The sequence below is a fragment of the Bufo gargarizans genome, chromosome 3 (genome assembly GCF_014858855.1).
Source record: "Bufo gargarizans isolate SCDJY-AF-19 chromosome 3, ASM1485885v1, whole genome shotgun sequence".
Classification (NCBI taxonomy): domain Eukaryota; kingdom Metazoa; phylum Chordata; class Amphibia; order Anura; family Bufonidae; genus Bufo; species Bufo gargarizans.
Window position 1 is genome coordinate 235,272,217 of NC_058082.1, and position 18,542 is coordinate 235,290,758.

The window sequence follows — 18,542 nt, forward strand, 5'->3', positions numbered from 1 at the left end:
GATACTAGGAGAATCTTTTATAGTCTAGTGCCCTACACCTTAACGCTTTTAAAGCAGTAAAGAATCAGCTTTGATTTTTTTAAGAGAAACTAAGCCCAAAAGAGCATTGTTCAGAGACATAGATGCTTGTGTTCAAGGCCCACTTTAGATACTTCTGGTGATCCGGCTCAGTTTCCCTCCAGTGTGGTGCAGAGAAACGGCAGCTAGAACTTATCCTATATTTTTCTATGGAATTGTTTATATACAGTACATCCAGCGGATCAGATGTGATGCTGGTTGTCAAACAGTAACAGACAGAAAAATGCAACTTTTTTCTGTCCAGTCACAGTGTTAGTAGTCTATAGACGCCAAACTTGTGCCCTATCGGCACATACATATATATCAGTTGTGCCCGGCTCCACAATAAAAAAAATACAAACTGTCTGGACATAATTCATGTATGTGCACTCAGCCTGAGACAGAGGGGTGCAGGCAGTGCACTTGTCTCTCTGCTGCAGTATATCTGTAATGGTAACAATAAGGAATTACATACATGGCCTTATCAATGATATTTTGTAGAAGTCAATACAGAATCTAATTAATTCTAATCCAATTGAAATGCAATAAAATTAGTCAAACAGTGAGCCATGTACAGAGTTTCAAATTCACTCCCTAGTTCAGACTTATGCAGTGGCGACTCTAGGAACAATATATAGGGGGGGCACAAAGATACCACAGTCAAAAATGGGGGGGCAAAAACAAAATAAGATTACAAAATACGAGAGAGTTGCGGTCTGCAGGGATACAGTTATAATAAAACAATTTACTTACAAAAGAAGCTATTCAGTCGTCTGCTGTGCTGTCCTCTGCTTGCTTCCACGGATTCTTTCCCCTTCTTTCTGTCTCTCGTCAGTGCACAGGCGCACTGTTATGGTGGATCTGTGGAAGACACACTGTTATGGGGGATCTGTGGATGACACATTATGCCTCTCATTAGCCCTCATTATGCCTCTCATCACTCCCATATCAGCCCCCATATAAGCCCTTATGCCTCATTAGCCCCCATTATTCTTCTTATTAGCCCCATTGGCCCCCATTATGCCTCATTAGCCCACATTATGCCTCTAATTAGCCCCCATTATGCCTCTTATTAGCCCCCATATGCCTCCAATTAGCTCCATATGCCTCCAATTAGCCCCCATATGCCTTCAATTAGCCCCCATATGCCTCCTATTAGCCCCCATATGCCTCCTATTAGCCCCCAATTAGCCCCCATATGCCTCCAATTAACCCCATATGCCTCCAATTAGCCCCATAGACCCCATATGCCTCCAATTAGCCCCCATATGCCTCCAATTAGCCCCCATATGCCTCCAATTAGCCCCCATATGCCTCCTATTAGCCCCCAATTAGCCCCTATATGCCTCCAATTAGCCCCTATATGCCTCCAATTAGCCCCCATATGCCTCCAATTAGCCCCCATATGCCTCCTATTAGCCCCATATGCCTCCTATTAGCCCCATAGACCCCATATGCCTCCAATTAGCCCCCATATGCCTCCAATTAGCCCCCATATGCCTCCTATTAGCCCCCAATTAGCCCCCATATGCCTCAAATTAACCCCATATGCCTCCAATTAGCCCCATAGACCCCATATGCCTCCAATTAGCCCCCATATGCCTCCAATTAGCCCCCATATGCCTCCAATTAGCCCCCATATGCCTCCAATTAGCCCCCAATTAGCCCCCATATGCCTCCAATTAGCCCCATAGACCCCATATGCCTCCAATTAGCCCCCATATGCCTCCAATTAGCCCCCATATGCCTCCTATTAGCCCCATATGCCTATTAGCCCCATATGCCTATTAGCCCCATATGCCTATTAGCCCCCATATGCCTCCAATTAGCCCCATATGCCTCCTATTAGCCCCATATGCCTCCTATTAGCCCCATATGCCTCCTATTAGCCCCCAAATATGCCTCCAATTAGCCCCCAAATATGCCTCCAAATGCCCCCATACATCTCCAATTAGCCCCCAAATATGCCTCCAATTAGCCCCCAAATATGCTTCCAATTAGCCCCATATGCCTCCTATTAGCCCCCATAATGCCCCCAGCAGCCACATTTTTTATAAAATTAAAAAAAAAAACACTTACCTCTCCTGCTCCTGGACGGACTCCGCCTGCCATTTTCTCCCTCCTCAGTCGACTGTGCGTGCTCTAAACTGGCGCGCACAGCGTGAGGTCACAGAGCGACCTCACGCTGTGCGCAGCCCTGCACAGCCGACAGCCGAGGACCAGGAAGTGGTGAGTACAGAGCGTTCACCACTTCCTGGTCCTTCTGTACTAATGAGCGCTTCCTTAATGGAAGCGCTCATTAGTATTCACTCGGGGGAATCAGCGGGGGGGCACCTGGGGGGGCAAGGAACAACATAGGGGGGGCAATTGCCCCCCCTCGCCCCCCTCTAGCGACGCCACTAGACTTATGACATATACATATAAATATGTTATTTTTAGAAATGTGTGGCAGACATATTTAATACTACTTTTTACATGTTTCATTTATAAAAATGCTTATTTAACATGATTCAGTTATCTAAACATAATTATTTTCCTTTCTTTTCTAAACAGGGAGGGGCGAAAAATCTGTAAGTTTCTTTAAAGTATTATTCTATTTACTCTAGTAAACCTGGATATGATTTCACATAGCATTCTTACATAAAATGTAAATTATCTATTCTCATCTCTCTGCATTTACAATATCAGTCATTAAAAAATATATAGTCAACCGTTTATGATTTATTATTCTATTCTGAATTTACTGTGCCAGACCCTATGTGGCAAGGTTACCGAAAAGTTCCAGGCAGGGAATTGATATATCACTGAACATCACTAGAAGTGCAATTAAATCAATCATAAATCAATTAAAATGCAAGAATATGGAAACATTTAAAACCTACTAGAACAGAATGATTGACATTTTAAAGGGGTTGTCCGGCCATATAGATAACATATAGTCAGGATAGGTCATTAATATCTGATGAACGGGGGTCCAACACCCAGGACTCCTGCCGATCAGCTGTTTGAAGAGGAGGAAGAGCTCTTACTACACCACCGCTACACAGGAAATGAATACGTAGTGTAAAGATGAGGAAGCGGAGCTCACATGGAGCACAGCCCACTTGTCAAACAGCTGATAGGTGGGGTTACCAGGTGTTGGACACCTGCCGATCAGGTACTGATGACCTATCCTGAGACAAACCCTTTAATTTCCCTTTGGTAATCACGTTTTTCTGCCTGGCGCGATCAGTAGATCTATCAGTAGATAGACGCCAGATCTGTGCACTGAAGTACAGTACACATACAACCGTTGTGTCCGGCTCCTAGCCTAAAATAGCTGGCCATACTCAACTGATATATGTGAAGCGGGCCTGGGGAGAACACTGAAGGTATTGCACAAGTCTTACTCCCATCTTATAAAGTGTTGGATATTGTTAGAATATACCATCAGTATATGATCAGTGGGGGTCTGTCTGACCACTGGGACCACTGATCCTGAGACATCAGTAATGATTTAGTGCTGCATTCTCTTCAAAGTTTTCACAACACAACAGCACCCCAGCCACTCACTATGGTGCCATACAATTCAGAACTTCAATGCAGGAAAAATGCAGTTTTGTTCATTTACATTGTTATTTTTCACAAAATTCTGAAAAGAAAAAAGAGATGACACTTGTTAACTTTTTTTTTTTTAACCTTTTACAGCCAGGATGCTTCGGCTACCCTCTAAGTATCTTCTTTATTGTCATTAATGAGTTTTGTGAAAGGTTCTCCTATTATGGAATGCGAGGTAAAGTATTACAGATCATTTTTCCTTTCATATAAATTCTGGAGGCGGACAAAATTAAGATGGGCAGATGTTAATGGCAAATCTTCAATAGAAAATGATTGATTGGCATTAATCTTAAAACCATCTGCTCTCTTTGTCTTCTCTTTGTAGCTGTGTTGGTTTTGTACTTTAAATACTTTCTACAATGGGACGACAACCTCGCCACTGTGGTTTATCACACATTTGTTGCTGTGTGCTACCTGACTCCAATCTTGGGGGCTATCATTGCTGACTCTTGGCTGGGAAAATTTAAGTAAGTCATCTTGTAATGAGTTCTAAATGTAAAACCTTCACTCGTGAAATGTTTTGTGTGTGACAAAAACACGGGAAGTAATGGATACAAATGAGCTCTTAACAAGCTCTGCCTCTAATGCCACCTGATGTAAGAGGCAGAGCTTGTTAAGAGCTCATTTGCATCTCTTTCTTCCCTGAAGTCCAGAGGAGTCTCCTCACGCCGATTAAGGCGCTCTCTCCCCAAGGAGAGATAGTACCCCCCAAAAAAACTCTTTACTTCTAAAAAATCAAAAGTCATTGACTAACATTTGTATGAAAAATCTACAAGATTTATATTGTTAGTGAAACCTTCCAAACTTTAAGTTTATAAATAAAGTTTATTAAAACCTACTGTAAATGTCCTAAAATGATTGTGAGCTCAGTTTGCCACGATTCACTACAATATCACAATATGCTCTGTGGTTTCCTATGGGACCATGAAAACCTAGTGAGTTGTCTTAACCCAGAAAGTTATTGCAATGTACAAAATGCTAAGTTACGGTAAATTACAAATTCAGTTAACATCACAAAATGTTTCTCTACTGCATAAAATGTCTCTACTTTCAGGACCATCGTATATCTGTCTATTGTTTATGCAGTTGGCCAGGTCATTATGTCTGTCAGTGCTATTCATGATATTTCTGATGGGAACAGGGATGGAATACCTGACAATATTCCTCTTCATGTGTAAGTACTTCAGGGTATATTTTACTATAGCTGTTTTTTTTTTTATCTGAGCAGATTGCTATATAGTTTTATAGCCATCAGGAATTTCTGGCCCTATACAGACAAACCATGTGTAACCTCCCCAACTCTTCTCACATTCATAGCCATAACAGCCATAGCTTTTTTTGTGTTGGGCCATTTTGCTGCACCCATCAGTAAGATTTTAATTTGTATTAGCTTTTATTATGGGTTAACCCCCAGAGTTCCAGCACTGTACATGTACTATGGAAGGAGGGTATTTAAATATGGTGCCCACCCAAGTGCACAGTGGGAGCCAAAGCCACTGAGTTTCTGCTGTTTCAAACAGCAGAGGCCTGGGGCTAATGTCTGCAACCGACGATCGCATACATTTAACCCTTTAGATGCCATGGTCCAATGCGGACTCAGGGTAGCCATTCTTTTGCCCTGATGCTCCCGCATACCTGAGCTGTAGTTCCTATGGAGGCAGCAGGTGAATGGCATAACGCCCCTTTCGTCATTTTTTTAAATTGCTTCACATTTTTATAAAATGTTATCACACACACTCCAAACTGGTAACAATAAAAACTGAGCCCCCACATAGCTCCATATACCATAACTATAAAATATTATGGGGGTCAGAATATGGCGATATTTCATTTTAAAGTTTTTATTTTTTTCAGTTTTAAAACACAAGAAAAACTATAGTAAATGTTGCATTGCTGTAACAGGGATACCACATACTGTCTTGTAATGTTTAACACATTGAGCCCTGGGCGATTTTCCATCCTGCTCATATTCTGAAGGATGAAGCCAGACTACAGTCCTGAAGCAGAATGATACTACCTGGCTGGTGGGAATCGTGAAAACAAATGAAACAATTAGTTTTACCAGGGAAATGAACTGCTAGGTGTTGTAACTATTATAAGACAGTATGCTGGCAGCCCTTTTAAATCATTCCTGGAGAACCCCTTTTTCACGAGCACTGAGCACAAGGTATCATAAGAACTGCATTTTTTTCATTAATCCAATTGGAAAATTATGCTTTGTATGCCCGAATAATATATGACTATTTATGGAACACTCCTTTGAGGTAGGTACTGCAAGTACATTTTTGTACGAATTAAGGTGTTTTTGCACGTGCAGAGCTAAAGCTGTTTGTTGGGAAGGAAGCGTTCCTTTCTGACAGTTGGCTGCTAGTTGGCCGCTTGTTCTCATACATCTGTATTGTTTCTGGGCAGCAGATTGCTGTTTAGACCGCATGATCTGCTGCCCAGAAATGATAATTTACATGCCTGCACTAACCACAGGATCACCCAATGAATGAGCGTTTTGCTCATTCATGGTGTGATCTGCTGCACCTTTACATGGGTAGCTTGTTGTTGGCAACAAGCGTTTGCAGAAACGTTCGTTCCAATAATCTGCCCTATAATCTGGACATGTAAAATTACCTTAAGCTTGTACAAGGAAGTTAAATATTTTTTTACATATTGAAGTAACATCAGTTGTCCTTTCTCATAGTGGTTTATCAATGATTGGCCTTATTTTAATCGCTTTGGGCACAGGAGGAATTAAACCTTGTGTTGCTGCTTTTGGTGGAGACCAGTTTGATGAGAGCCAGGTACTGTATATTCTTATATTAGTGATAAATCCGTTTGCTGTCATTTTATGAAACATTTGCAGCAACGATCCAACCTTCTTATATCAGTTAACTGAATAGCATGTGTGATTGTGTATGTTTCTACTGCAGGAGAAACAGAGGGGCCGCTTCTTCTCTATCTTTTATCTGTCAATCAATGCTGGCAGTCTTCTGTCTACTATTATCACTCCCATCCTGAGAGGTAAGTAGGACGTTTTTAGTTGTTTCATTTGTTTTCATGATTCCCACCAGCCAGGTACAGGGCCGTCTTTAATATTGATTGGACCCCGGGCAAAAATTTACTTGGGCCCCCTGGATCCCGCCATTCCCACACCTTAGCATGCAATCACGCCCTCCACCACAACACACACACAAAAAATCCACATATCTGGTAGAGTCCAGTGAATGACTGTAAATACTTCTAGTTCTGAAGACTCCAGCGGCTCAGGAGCAGTGCTCTGGGCAGCTGGGCTCAGGCTGGAAGTGGGCACCGCTCTGCAGGAAGGAGACCAGGGCTCGGCTCACCCTAGTGTTACAGTGCACCCCAGCACCTCACAGTATGCAGTATAGCACCCTATAGTATACAGCACCACACAGTATGCAGTTTAGCACCCCACACTATACAGTACCCCACAGTATATAGTAGAGCAGTATAGCAGCCCACAGTATACAGCACCTCACGGTATACAACACCTCACTGTATACAGCACCCCAAACTATACACGATACAGCCCCCCACACTATACAGTACAGCAGTATAGCACTCCCCCCCACTATACAGGCCCCCCCACACAGTATACAGGCCCCCACACAGTATACAGGCCACCCCCCCCCACACAGTATACAGCCCACCACACAATATACAGCCCACCACACAATATACAGCCCATTACACAATATACAGCCCACCACACAATATACAGCCCACCACACAATATACAGCCCACCACACAGTATACAGCACCCCACTATACAGTAGTTTACAGTATATTAACATAACAGCCCCTGTCACCTTTTTCTGATGTAATCTTTACACAAAAAAGCTCCACAGTTAACTTCTGTAGGACCGTACGATCATGATGCCTGTGTAGCCGACAGCCTGACACCCAGGGCAGTAGCTAGCAGGGCTCAAGAGGCAGCTGCCTTGGGCCCCCCAGGAGCAACTGGACCCAGGGCAGCTGCCCCTTTTGCCCCTTGGTAAAGACGGCCCTGGCCAGGTAGTATCCTTCTGCTTTAGGACTGTAGTCTGGCTTCATCCTTCAGTGCAGGATATCTGCTTACAAGTAGAATCAGAGGCATGTATGGAGAGCTGCAACCTGTAGGCCCTGCCGCAAGATTTTGGAGAACTTGATGTTTCAATACAAGGTAATATAATAGACAGCATGGCGACTTGCATTGTAGTCATGGGTTTAAATCCTACCAATGATAAAGGCTTCTTCTGACTCCTATCTCAACACATAGGAAATGCCTCAAATTGCCGACCCAGCCAATCACTGGCTATAGCTGGTCATTGCTCTAGCTAGTGATTGGCTGATAGGGAATTTCATGGCATTTCCTTGGTTTTGCAATATAAGTTGAATCTAGAGATCAGCAGGAACCCAGGCAGCCTCAGAATTGCAGGAGTAGGGGACTGCTGGAGATGAATATGTCTTCTTTTATGTTCTTAAGTCCTTTTTTAGGGGCAAGCCCCATTAATAATCATTTCTATGCTTGATATCAGTGACCTCTAGACTGCTTTATATTATCATTCAGATTAATAACCAGCAAAAAGTAGTGCACATTAGTGGCACGTTCGGGATGGGCCCCATTCACTTTAATGGGAGGCGAACCTGAAAAACCTTCAGGTCATATTTGCAGCCAGCAAACACTTACTAGAAGTACACAAATAGTCCCACAACATGGACAGTGATAGACCAGAGGGGGGTCATTAGCAAAAATTCCCACAAAAAATATGTATTTTAATCAGGGGCCATTTGTATGCGTCTTAAAGGGAAATTTTAAAAAATGTGCCCTGCTGGAGCCTAAATTTTCATTTTATTTTATTTTAGGCCACGGTAGTACGGGCACCAAAAATTAGGCATTCACCTGACACAAAAGAACTTGTGATTATGTGGCTGGAGGTACATTAGGTGGTCACTGGATAAAAATAGAACTGTAGACCACTGGAGTAGAGGCCCCAAAAATTAGGCATTCACCTGACGCAAAAGAAATTGTGATCCTGTGGCTTGAGGCACATTAGGCAGTCACTGGATAAAAATAGAATTGTAGGCCACTGGAGTAGAGATCCCAAATATTAGGCATTCACCTGACAGAAAAGGCCTTTTATGCCGCTGTATATACATAAGACAAGGACCATTCTTTGTTCTGGGTGGTGGCAGATATGTGTGGGCTGGCATGAGGAAATTCAATTACACGTGGTCGTCACAGGTGTTGAATTCCTCCGAGATCCATTCCTTATGAATGAATATAAATGTGAGGTAGTCCACACTGTCGTGAGCTAAGCGAGTGCGCTTATTGGTCACGATCCCCCCTGCTGCGCTGAACGTCCTTTTGGACAAGACACTCGACGAGGGGAAAGCCAAAAGTCCCCTGGCAAATTGTGCCAGCTCTGGCCATAGGTCAAGCCTGCACACCCATTAGTCCAGGGGTTCCTTGCTTTTCAGAGCGTCCATATCAGCCGTTAACCTGATGTAGTCGGACACCTGACGGTCTAGGCGTTCCCTGAGACTGGATCCGGAGGGCGTCAGTCGATGGTTTGGCTGCAAGAATGATCTTATATCCATAGTGACCAACACATCTTCAAACCGCTCTCTTCTTGCAGGCACGGTAGGATTGGTACCTGTTTCGCTGTGGGTGGAAATTCCTCTGCCAGCACCCGCAACAGCAGAATGCAGCATCTCTTGCAGCAAGGCCTGGAAATGCTGCATTCTGCCAGCCCTCTGTGATGCTGGTAACATGTCTGCCATTTTGTGTTTGTACCGGGGCTCTACCCAGTATTGGTCCTTGCCCTTTATGATTTTTATATGGTGGTCCCTCTGCATAAACTGGAGCATGAAGGCCCCCATTTGCACTAAATTGTAAGTGGTGGAGCACCCTAGGTCCCGCTCATTGCCCAGGAGAATGTCACCCTCGGTCTCCTCCCCCCAGCCACGGACAACACCATGGATCCCTTAAAAGTTTTAAGTACCCCTCGAAGCCTGCTCTTCTTGCTCCTCCTCCTCCCCCCAGCCACCATCCTCCCCGGACTCTTCTTCAGACTCCTGCTGACTTGTCTCAGATGGAGTAGCCTCCCCTAGGAATTCATTCAGCATTGCGACTTCCTCATCTTCCTCCTCCTGCTCCTCGACGGCTTGATGAATGACACGACGCAATGCACACTCCAGAAAGAAAGCGTAAGGTACGATGTCACTGATGGCGCCCTGGCTGCGACTGACCAGTTTGGTGATCTGATCAAATGGCGCAGAAGTCTGCATGCATCGCGCATGAGCAGCCACTGGCACAGTGAAAAGAAACCAATCTCCCCAGATCCTGTCCTGCTGCAGAATTTGTACAGGTAGTCGTTATCGTCACGTTGCTGCTGGAGCAGCCTATCAAGCATATACAAGGTGGAGTTCCGGCGCGTCGGGCTGTCACAAACCAGACGTCTGACGGGCAAGTGGTGTCGCCGCTGAACGCCAGCAAGGCGAGCCATAGCCGTGTAAGATCTTCTAAAATGGCCAGAGATTTTCCTGGCTGCCGCAAGACGTCCTGAACCCTGGGGTATTTGGCAACGAATCGCTGCACGACTAAGTTCAGGACGTGTGCCATGCACGGCATGTGTGTCATTTTGTCCTGTTTCAGTGCGCTCAGCAGATTGGCACCATTGTCGCACACCACTTTACCATCTGTCAAATTGAGCAGGGTTAGCCACTGATCGGCCTGTGACCGCAGAGCTGAAAGCAGTGCAGGACCGATGTGGCTCTTGGCTTCCAGGCACAACATCCGCAGTACAGCATGGCAACGTCCCACCTGGGACGTCAAATAGGTTCTGGGGAGCTTGGGGGGCACAGCGGAAGAGGTGGTAGCAGTGTAAAAGGAGGATTCAGCCGAGGAGGAGACGGAGGATGGAGTAGGAGAAGGAGAAGAAGAGGCAGGCCTGCATGCAATCCGTCTCAGTAACACTAAATCCACACGGTAGCCACAGGTTACATGCTTGACGGCCGTCAGAAGGATCACCCAGTGGGCAGTAAAAGTTATGTACCTTCCCTGCCCGTGTTTGCTAGACCATGTGTCTGGGATCAGATGTATCTTGCCACCGACACTGTGTGCCAGAGATATATTCACTTGCCGATAAACATGGCCATATAGCTCTGGTATGCCCTTCTGGGAGAAATATTTCCTTCCGGGGACTTTCCATTGCGGTGTGCCAATGGCCACAAATTTTCTAAAGGCCTCCGAGTCCACCAGATTATATGGCAGTAGTTGGCCAGCGGTCAGCAGTTAGGCAAGATGGTTATCCGGCGTCATCATCTTTTTACACTCAAACATTTGGGCCACGGAAGCCTGCCTTAGTCCAGATGAACGCAACGATGGCATGGTGGAAGGTGGAGTGGAGAACAAATGGGAGGAGAGAGGAAAAGGAGAAGAGGCAGGACGTGGAGTGTGGAGTGGGTTCTGACAGCGTCGCTCCCACTGGGCTCAGTGATTGAAGACCAGGTGCCTTCTTATGGTGGTCATCCCAAGGTGAGCGTTGGGCTTACCGTGACTTACTGTATACATTGACAGCACAGGCTGCAGATGACAACACTATTGTCAACAACTGAGGCATAAAAAAAAAAACACATTGCCAAGAATGGCTGCGCATCGGTAAGGTCTGGGAATTGATGGGCAAATAATTTCTCTGACTCGTGTGGAGGGGCTATGGTGGTGGTGGATTTGGGGGTGCACACAGCTAAGAGTGAGAAGGGTGCAGATACAGAGAATGAGGAGGGTGCAGAAGCAAAAGGGTGAGTGAGCCACTCAACCAACTCTGGTGCCTCCTTTGAAATAATCGCACGCGCCTTCTCCAACTTCCCACTTAGGCTCTGGCCTGGTGCACCTGCACAACCCCTACTATCCCTGCGGAAAGGCCTGCCTCTTCCTCTGCCTGTCATTTTCAAAATGACCCTGTGCCTAAGTCCCTAGAGAAGAGCAGTATTTGTGGAAGCAGGTATATTGAAGGCCTCAATCAATATTTGGTGGAAGCAGGTATATCTAACCCCTTAATCAATCTTTTGTGGAAGCAGGTAAAACACACCCCTCAATCAGTTCAAATGCACTATATAGAAAGTACATTGTAGGTATATCACACCCCTGCCTTAATCAGTTTTTTTAGGGGACAACTGGTATATCACAGCCGCTGCAATTAGTTGTTCCGATACTGTTTGAACCTCTATATATCTGCGGTATCGCAGTAGAACCGCACACAACTGCTGCACAGTTTAAATGCACTATATAGAAAGTATATTATAGGTATATAACACCCCTGCCTCAATCAGTTTTTTTGGGGGGCAACTGGTATATCACACCCGTTGCAATTAGTTGTTCCAATAGCATTTGTCCCTCTATATAGCTGCGTTATCGCAGCAAAACTGCACACAACTGCTGCACAGTTCAAATGCACTATATAAAAAGTATATTATAGGTATATCACACCCCTTCCTCAATCAGTTTTTTTTGGGGGGGCAGCTGGTATATCACACCCGTTGCAATTAGTTGTTCCAATAGCGTTTGTCCCTCTATATAGCTGCGGTATCGCAACTGTTGCACAGTTCAAATGCACTATATATAAAGTATATTATAGGTATATCACACTCCTGCCTCAATCAGTTTGTTGGGAGGGGGGGGGCAACTGGTATATCACACCAGTTGCAATTAGTTGTTTCAGTAGTGTTTGTCCCTCTTTATAGCTGCGGTATCGCAGCAGAACCGCACAAAACTGCTGCCCAGTACAAATGCACTATACAGTACATGCAGAATTATTAGGCAAATGAGTATTTTGACCACATCATCCTCTTTATGCATGTTGTCTTACTCCAAGCTGTATAGGCTCGAAAGCCTACTACCAATTAAGCATATTAGGTGATGTGCATCTCTGTAATGAGAAGGGGTGTGGTCTAATGACATCAACACCCTATATCAGGTGTGTATAATTATTAGGCAACTTCCTTTCCTTTGGCAAAATGGGTCAAAAGAAGGACTTGACAGGCTCAGAAAAGTCAAAAATAGTGAAATATCTTGCAGAGGGATGCAGCACTCTTAAAATTGCAAAGCTTCTGAAGCGTGATCATCGAACAATCAAGCGTTTCATTCAAAATAGTCAACAGGGTCGCAAGAAGCGTGTAGAAAAACCAAGGTGCAAAATAACTGCCCATGAACTGAGAAAAGTCAAGCGTGCAGCTGCCAAGATGCCACTTGCCACCAGTTTGGCCATATTTCAGAGCTGCAACATCACTGGAGTGCCCAAAAGCACAAGGTGTGCAATACTCAGAGACATGGCCAAGGTAAGAAAGGCTGAAAGACGACCACCACTGAACAAGACACACAAGCTGAAACGTCAAGACTGGGCCAAGAAATATCTCAAGACTGATTTTTCAAAGGTTTTATGGACTGATGAAATGAGAGTGAGTCTTGATGGGCCAGATGGCTGGATTGGTAAAGGGCAGAGAGCTCCAGTCCGACTCAGACACCAGCAAGGTGGAGGTGGAGTACTGGTTTGGGCTGGTATCATCAAAGATGAGCTTGTGGGGCCTTTTTGGGTTGAGGATGGAGTCAAGCTCAACTCCCAGTCCTACTGCCAGTTTCTGGAAGACACCTTATTCAAGCAATGGTACAGGAAGAAGTCTGCAAGGTAAGAAAAACATGATTTTCATGCAGGACAATGCTCCATCACACGCGTCCAAGTACTCCACAGCGTGGCTGGCAAGAAAAGGTATAAAAGAAGAAAATCTAATGACATGGCATCCTTGTTCACCTGATCTGAACCCCATTGAGAACCTGTGGTCCATCATCAAATGTGAGATTTACAAGGAGGGAAAACAGTACACCTCTCTGAACAGTGTCTGGGAGGCTGAGGTTGCTGCTGCACGCAATGTTGATGGTGAACAGATCAAAACACTGACAGAATCCATGGATGGCAGGCTTTTGAGTGTCCTTGCAAAGAAAGGTGGCTATATTGGTCACTGATTTGTTTTTGTTTTGTTTTTGAATGTCAGAAATGTATATTTGTGAATGTTGAGATGTTATATTGGTTTCACTGGTAAAAATAAATAATTGAAATGGGTATATATTTGTTTTTTGTTAAGTTGCCTAATAATTATGTACAGTAATAGTCACCTGCACACACAGATATCCCCCTAAAATAGCTAAAACTAAAAACAAACTAAAAACTACTTCCAAAAATATTCAGCTTTGATATTAATGAGTTTTTTGGGTTCATTGAGAACATGGTTGTTGTTCAATAATAAAATTAATCCTCAAAAATACAACTTGCCTAATAATTCTGCACTCCCTGTATAGAAAGTATATTATAGGTATATCACACCCCTGCCTCAATAGTTTTTTTTGGGGGGGGGGGGGGGCAACTGGTATATCACACCCATTACAATTAGTTGTTCCAATAGCGTTTGTCCCTCTATATAGCTACAGTATCACAGCAGAACCGGACACAACTGCTGCACAGTACAAATGCACTATAATATACTTTCTATGTTAGAAAGTATATTATAAGTATATCATACCTATCGATAGCACACCTATACCAGTCCTTAAAAGGACTCTTGTGGCCCTATTAGCTAACATTTGGTGTCCCTAACAGTCTGTCCCGGCTCCACAAAGCAACCTCCCCCTGCACTGGCAAAACACAGAATGTAAAATGGCAGCCAGATGGGGTTCTGTTATAGGGTGGGTGGGTGTCCATGTGCTGAAACGTCTCAATTGGCTGTTCGCATGTTCATCGCCATATGTTCGCATGTTCAGCGAACCGCTGGGCGAACCGCAAGGCCATTACTAGTGCACATGTTCAATCCCCATTCTTCAACAGAAATATCCATGCAAAAAAAATTGTGGCACATAATTTGTGTCAATAGCCACTCTTAATTTATAACACCATATAGCACAGTTTGGTGAACCTGATAAATTGTGGCACCTCATATATTGGGCCAGGACTTGCCTGCCCTTATCCCTTCCACTGATTAGGAGCCAGTGCACATCTGAAAAAACTAATACTAACTATCTTTTCCTGACGGCCTTATTGTAATTAATCCAACAACTGCCTCCTTAAATAAGGTTTCTACACTATTAACCCTTATTTACTTGGGGCCACAAGGTATTACAGGTATTGTGCCCATTTGTCATTTTTTAATCCTTTTAAGATGGATAAGGGTGATCTGAAATATTTTCCATAACCGGCACAAAACCTAAATAACATTTTAGGGCAGAAATATTTTAGTGCCATGCAATGAGAGAAAGATTAATATGAAGACTTTTAAAATATATATTTTTGTGATTTTCAGGCCAGGAGTGCGGTATTCACTCTCAGCAGAAATGCTATCCTTTGGCCTTTGGAGTGCCTGCTGCTCTCATGGCGGTTGCGCTAGGTAAGTTTTAAGCACTAGTGGTAATAAGGTACTCCATTTTGTACAAGCTTGCATCTATGGCCGGCTTTGGTGTTGTCAGAATCTCTCCATTATCTGTGTATAGTGATCTGTTCCATAATGCACTAGACTTCAGTCTTCTACTGACTGCATCTATATGCCATTTTATTGCTCATGACCAGGTTTTTCCTTCATTGAAATAAATGGGCATCTTACAGGTGCTTTTAGTTAAAGAGGACCTTTCAAGCTATTTTATTAAGGTAGATATATACCTGTACTTGCGGAGTACCCCCAGCTGATGCTGCCACCCTGCTTGATTTTTTGCCTCCTATGCCCCGCTGTGCCCCTGGCTGTGACGCTCTGCGCTGCGATTGGACAGCGCTACAGCCAGGGAGACTTAGACGCCCACGGAGAAAGACTCAGTCTCCTCCTCATTGCTCCGATGCTCAGTATTAGCATACTGAGTGGGAGAAATCTGGCGGGGCATAGGAGGCATATTTTAAAAAATCAAGCAGGGTGGCAGCATCAGTGGGGGGTACCCCGTAAGTACAGATATATATCTCCCTTAATAGAATCACATGAAAGGTCCTCTTTAATATGTTGCAAAAGTGATTGACATGTCATGAAAGTCTTACAATTCTTTTTGCTTTTTAGTGCATCATAGTGGCTCAAGTTTATCTGCATGTATTTGGAAAACCAGAAATAACATGAGATCATGCCTTATGCTTAAAGGCTATGTACACCTTCATAGGCAATTTTTTTATGATTGCATGTTACAAATTTTTGGCAGAAAATATTTTTTTCAATTGCCCTTTATTAAACATATTGAGCTGTTCTGTCACAAAGGGTTAACTGTTTTTCTAGCTGTGTGACTAGTACTTTCAATTTGTGCAGCTCTTCTATTAAACCTTATCTCTAAACTACTAAAACACTTAAACACTCATTTAAGCTACATTCTTATCAGTAAGATAAGAACTGAGCTATAATGAGTATTTATAATGTCAGAGAGCATAGATGGAGTCCTTCAGCTCCTGGTCTAACGGAAAAGACAGAAAATCCAAAGGGTGCTTCTAGAGCATCTCAGATCTGTACAGAAAAAGGGTTCCATATTTTTAATAAAGACCAATTAAAAAAATATTTTTTGCTTAAAATTAGTACAATACAATAATAAAAAAAAATTGCCCCCAAAGGTGTACATAGCCTTTAATGATCCTTCTGCTTTACTGCACTGACATGCTAAGCTCTACTATATCTGTACAATAAGCTGAGTTACTCAATGTTTCTAAGCCAAGTAACTGTTACTAAAAAAATACATCAACATACTGCAAGGCACCATAAAAATGCAATGCAATCTGCAGGCAGTGTAATACAGATCAGGAGGACCTGAGCACATTGATATATAGTTTTATCTGCCCTTTCTGAGCTCAGGAGTCACATGTGCGTACTTAGCAGTGATTTACAGCTATGTATATATACATATAAAAGGAAGGCTGTCAGTCACTGATGGGACTGCCCACAAGACTACTGAAATTGAAAGCTCCTCCTGCACTATAACTTGTTGCCTACAGACCGCACTGTGATAAGTTCACTTCTAAAGGCTTAGCATGGGGATCGTGTGAGTAACCCTACATGCATGTGTACCCCATGTGACACACCCACCACAGGTCAAGAACCTAGGCAGTACAGTACAGGAGGCTATTTATCAGTCTTCACAAGAATCCCAAAATAGTTTTTATGTTGTAAGCATTTGGACGGTAACATTATGTTTCTTCTATTTTCCTCTAGTTGTATTTATCATTGGAAGTGGAATGTACAAAAAAGTGTCTCCACAGGGTAACATTATAGTTAAAGTTTCCAAATGCATCTCGGTTAGTAAACTAATAACATTATTGTAAATGCTCCTTTATCAAAGTTTTCTCTGAATCTTGTTTTGAACAAATAAAATAGGGTAATTGATAGTATTACTCACTATTCACAGCCACTTAATTAACTTTTTTATAGAAATTTTACTTAGGCCTCTTTCACACTACAGTATGTTGAATTCAGTGTTTTGCGTTCCGTTTTTCACGGATCCGTTGTTCCGTTTTTTTGCTTCCGTTGTGGTTCCGTTTCCGTTCCGTTCCGTTTTTCCGTATGGCAAATACAGTATACAGTAATTTCATATAAAAAATTGGGCTGGGCATAACATTTTCAATAGATGGTTCCGCAAAAAACGGAACGGAAACGGAAGACATACGGATGCATTTCCGTATGTGTTCCGTTTTTTTTTGCTGACCCATTGACTTGAATGGAGCCACGGACTGTGATTTGCGGCCAAATATAGGACATGTTCTATCTTTTCAACGGAACGGAAAAACGGAAATACGGAAACGGAATGCATACGGAACACATTCCGTTTTTTTGCGGAACCATTGAAATGAATGCAAAGCAAGGTTCATAAAGGTATGGATGACTTTGGTGTGTTAGAACTTGACTGACCCACAGAGAACCTTGACCTCAACTCCATCTTTAGGATGAACTAGGACGAAGATCGGCCCCATCAGCCAACATCAGTGTCTGACCTCACAAATACTCTTCTGGATGAATGGGCCAAAATTTCCACAGACAAATTCCAAAATCTTGTAGAAAGTCTTCCCAGAAATATGGAAGCTATTTGACTGTAAAGGGGGATCCAACTTCATATTAGTGCCTATGAGTTTAGAATGGGGTGTCATAAAGGCTCCTGTAGTTGTAATGTGTAGGTGTCCCAATACTTTTATCCATATAGTGTATTTCCTTTCAAGTTGACATTGTACGTATATTTCATTTACATATTGTTGTGTCTTGAAAAATATCTCAAAATCTGTAGACTGTCAGCAGCAACATTATGGATGGTGTTAATGTGGCAAGAGAAGATTTATTTGTGGGTTGTTGTTTTTTTCAGAATATGGGGCAGATGTAGTAATCCTGTTGACTAAATATGTGCCAAATGTATCGCAGTGTCTCATTCTGGGTAATAAATGTGTTGGGTTTGGAGACACCTTTGTCTAACTTTATGCCACCTATTGGTTGGCTTAACTTAAAATTACCTTAGTGCATTTAAAGGGAACCTGTCACCAGTTTTATGGTGTCCTAACTAAGGGCAACATAAATAAGTGACTGATTCTCTTAGCAAAATGCTGGGTCACTTTTTAATTCTTTAATTGACCCAGTCAATCTGCCAACATCTTGTATTGAAAAGCTCCAGCTGATAATGATGAGTCATGAATATTTATGAGCCCCTGACTCTCCCCGCCTACCTGCTGCTGATTGACAGTTTCTTTCCATATGAATCAGCAGCAGGTGGGCAGGGGAGTGGCTATAGCTGATGGACTCAATGGCATCACGCTGGACTCAAATTAGCTCATTAGCATGAGGCATCTTTGTGTGTATATTATGAGGTAACCATCTGTCACACCAGTAAGCCAATACATCTAAGGTACTTTTT

General features: G+C 43.3%; 1 protein-coding gene across 3 annotated transcripts in view; it reads left to right on the forward strand.

Annotated features, from left to right (window-relative positions):
- SLC15A1 (solute carrier family 15 member 1) overlaps positions 1-18,542 on the forward strand; it is an 82,318-nt gene that overhangs the window by 33,356 nt on the left and 30,420 nt on the right. For all 3 annotated transcript variants that reach the window (XM_044286534.1, XM_044286535.1, XM_044286536.1), the window contains 8 exons: positions 2,611-2,627; positions 3,745-3,829; positions 3,980-4,121; positions 4,709-4,828; positions 6,347-6,446; positions 6,576-6,666; positions 14,996-15,079; positions 16,862-16,944. In XM_044286534.1, the coding sequence (XP_044142469.1) occupies positions 2,611-2,627; positions 3,745-3,829; positions 3,980-4,121; positions 4,709-4,828; positions 6,347-6,446; positions 6,576-6,666; positions 14,996-15,079; positions 16,862-16,944 (722 nt within the window). The remainder of the gene's footprint in view (positions 1-2,610; positions 2,628-3,744; positions 3,830-3,979; positions 4,122-4,708; positions 4,829-6,346; positions 6,447-6,575; positions 6,667-14,995; positions 15,080-16,861; positions 16,945-18,542) is intronic.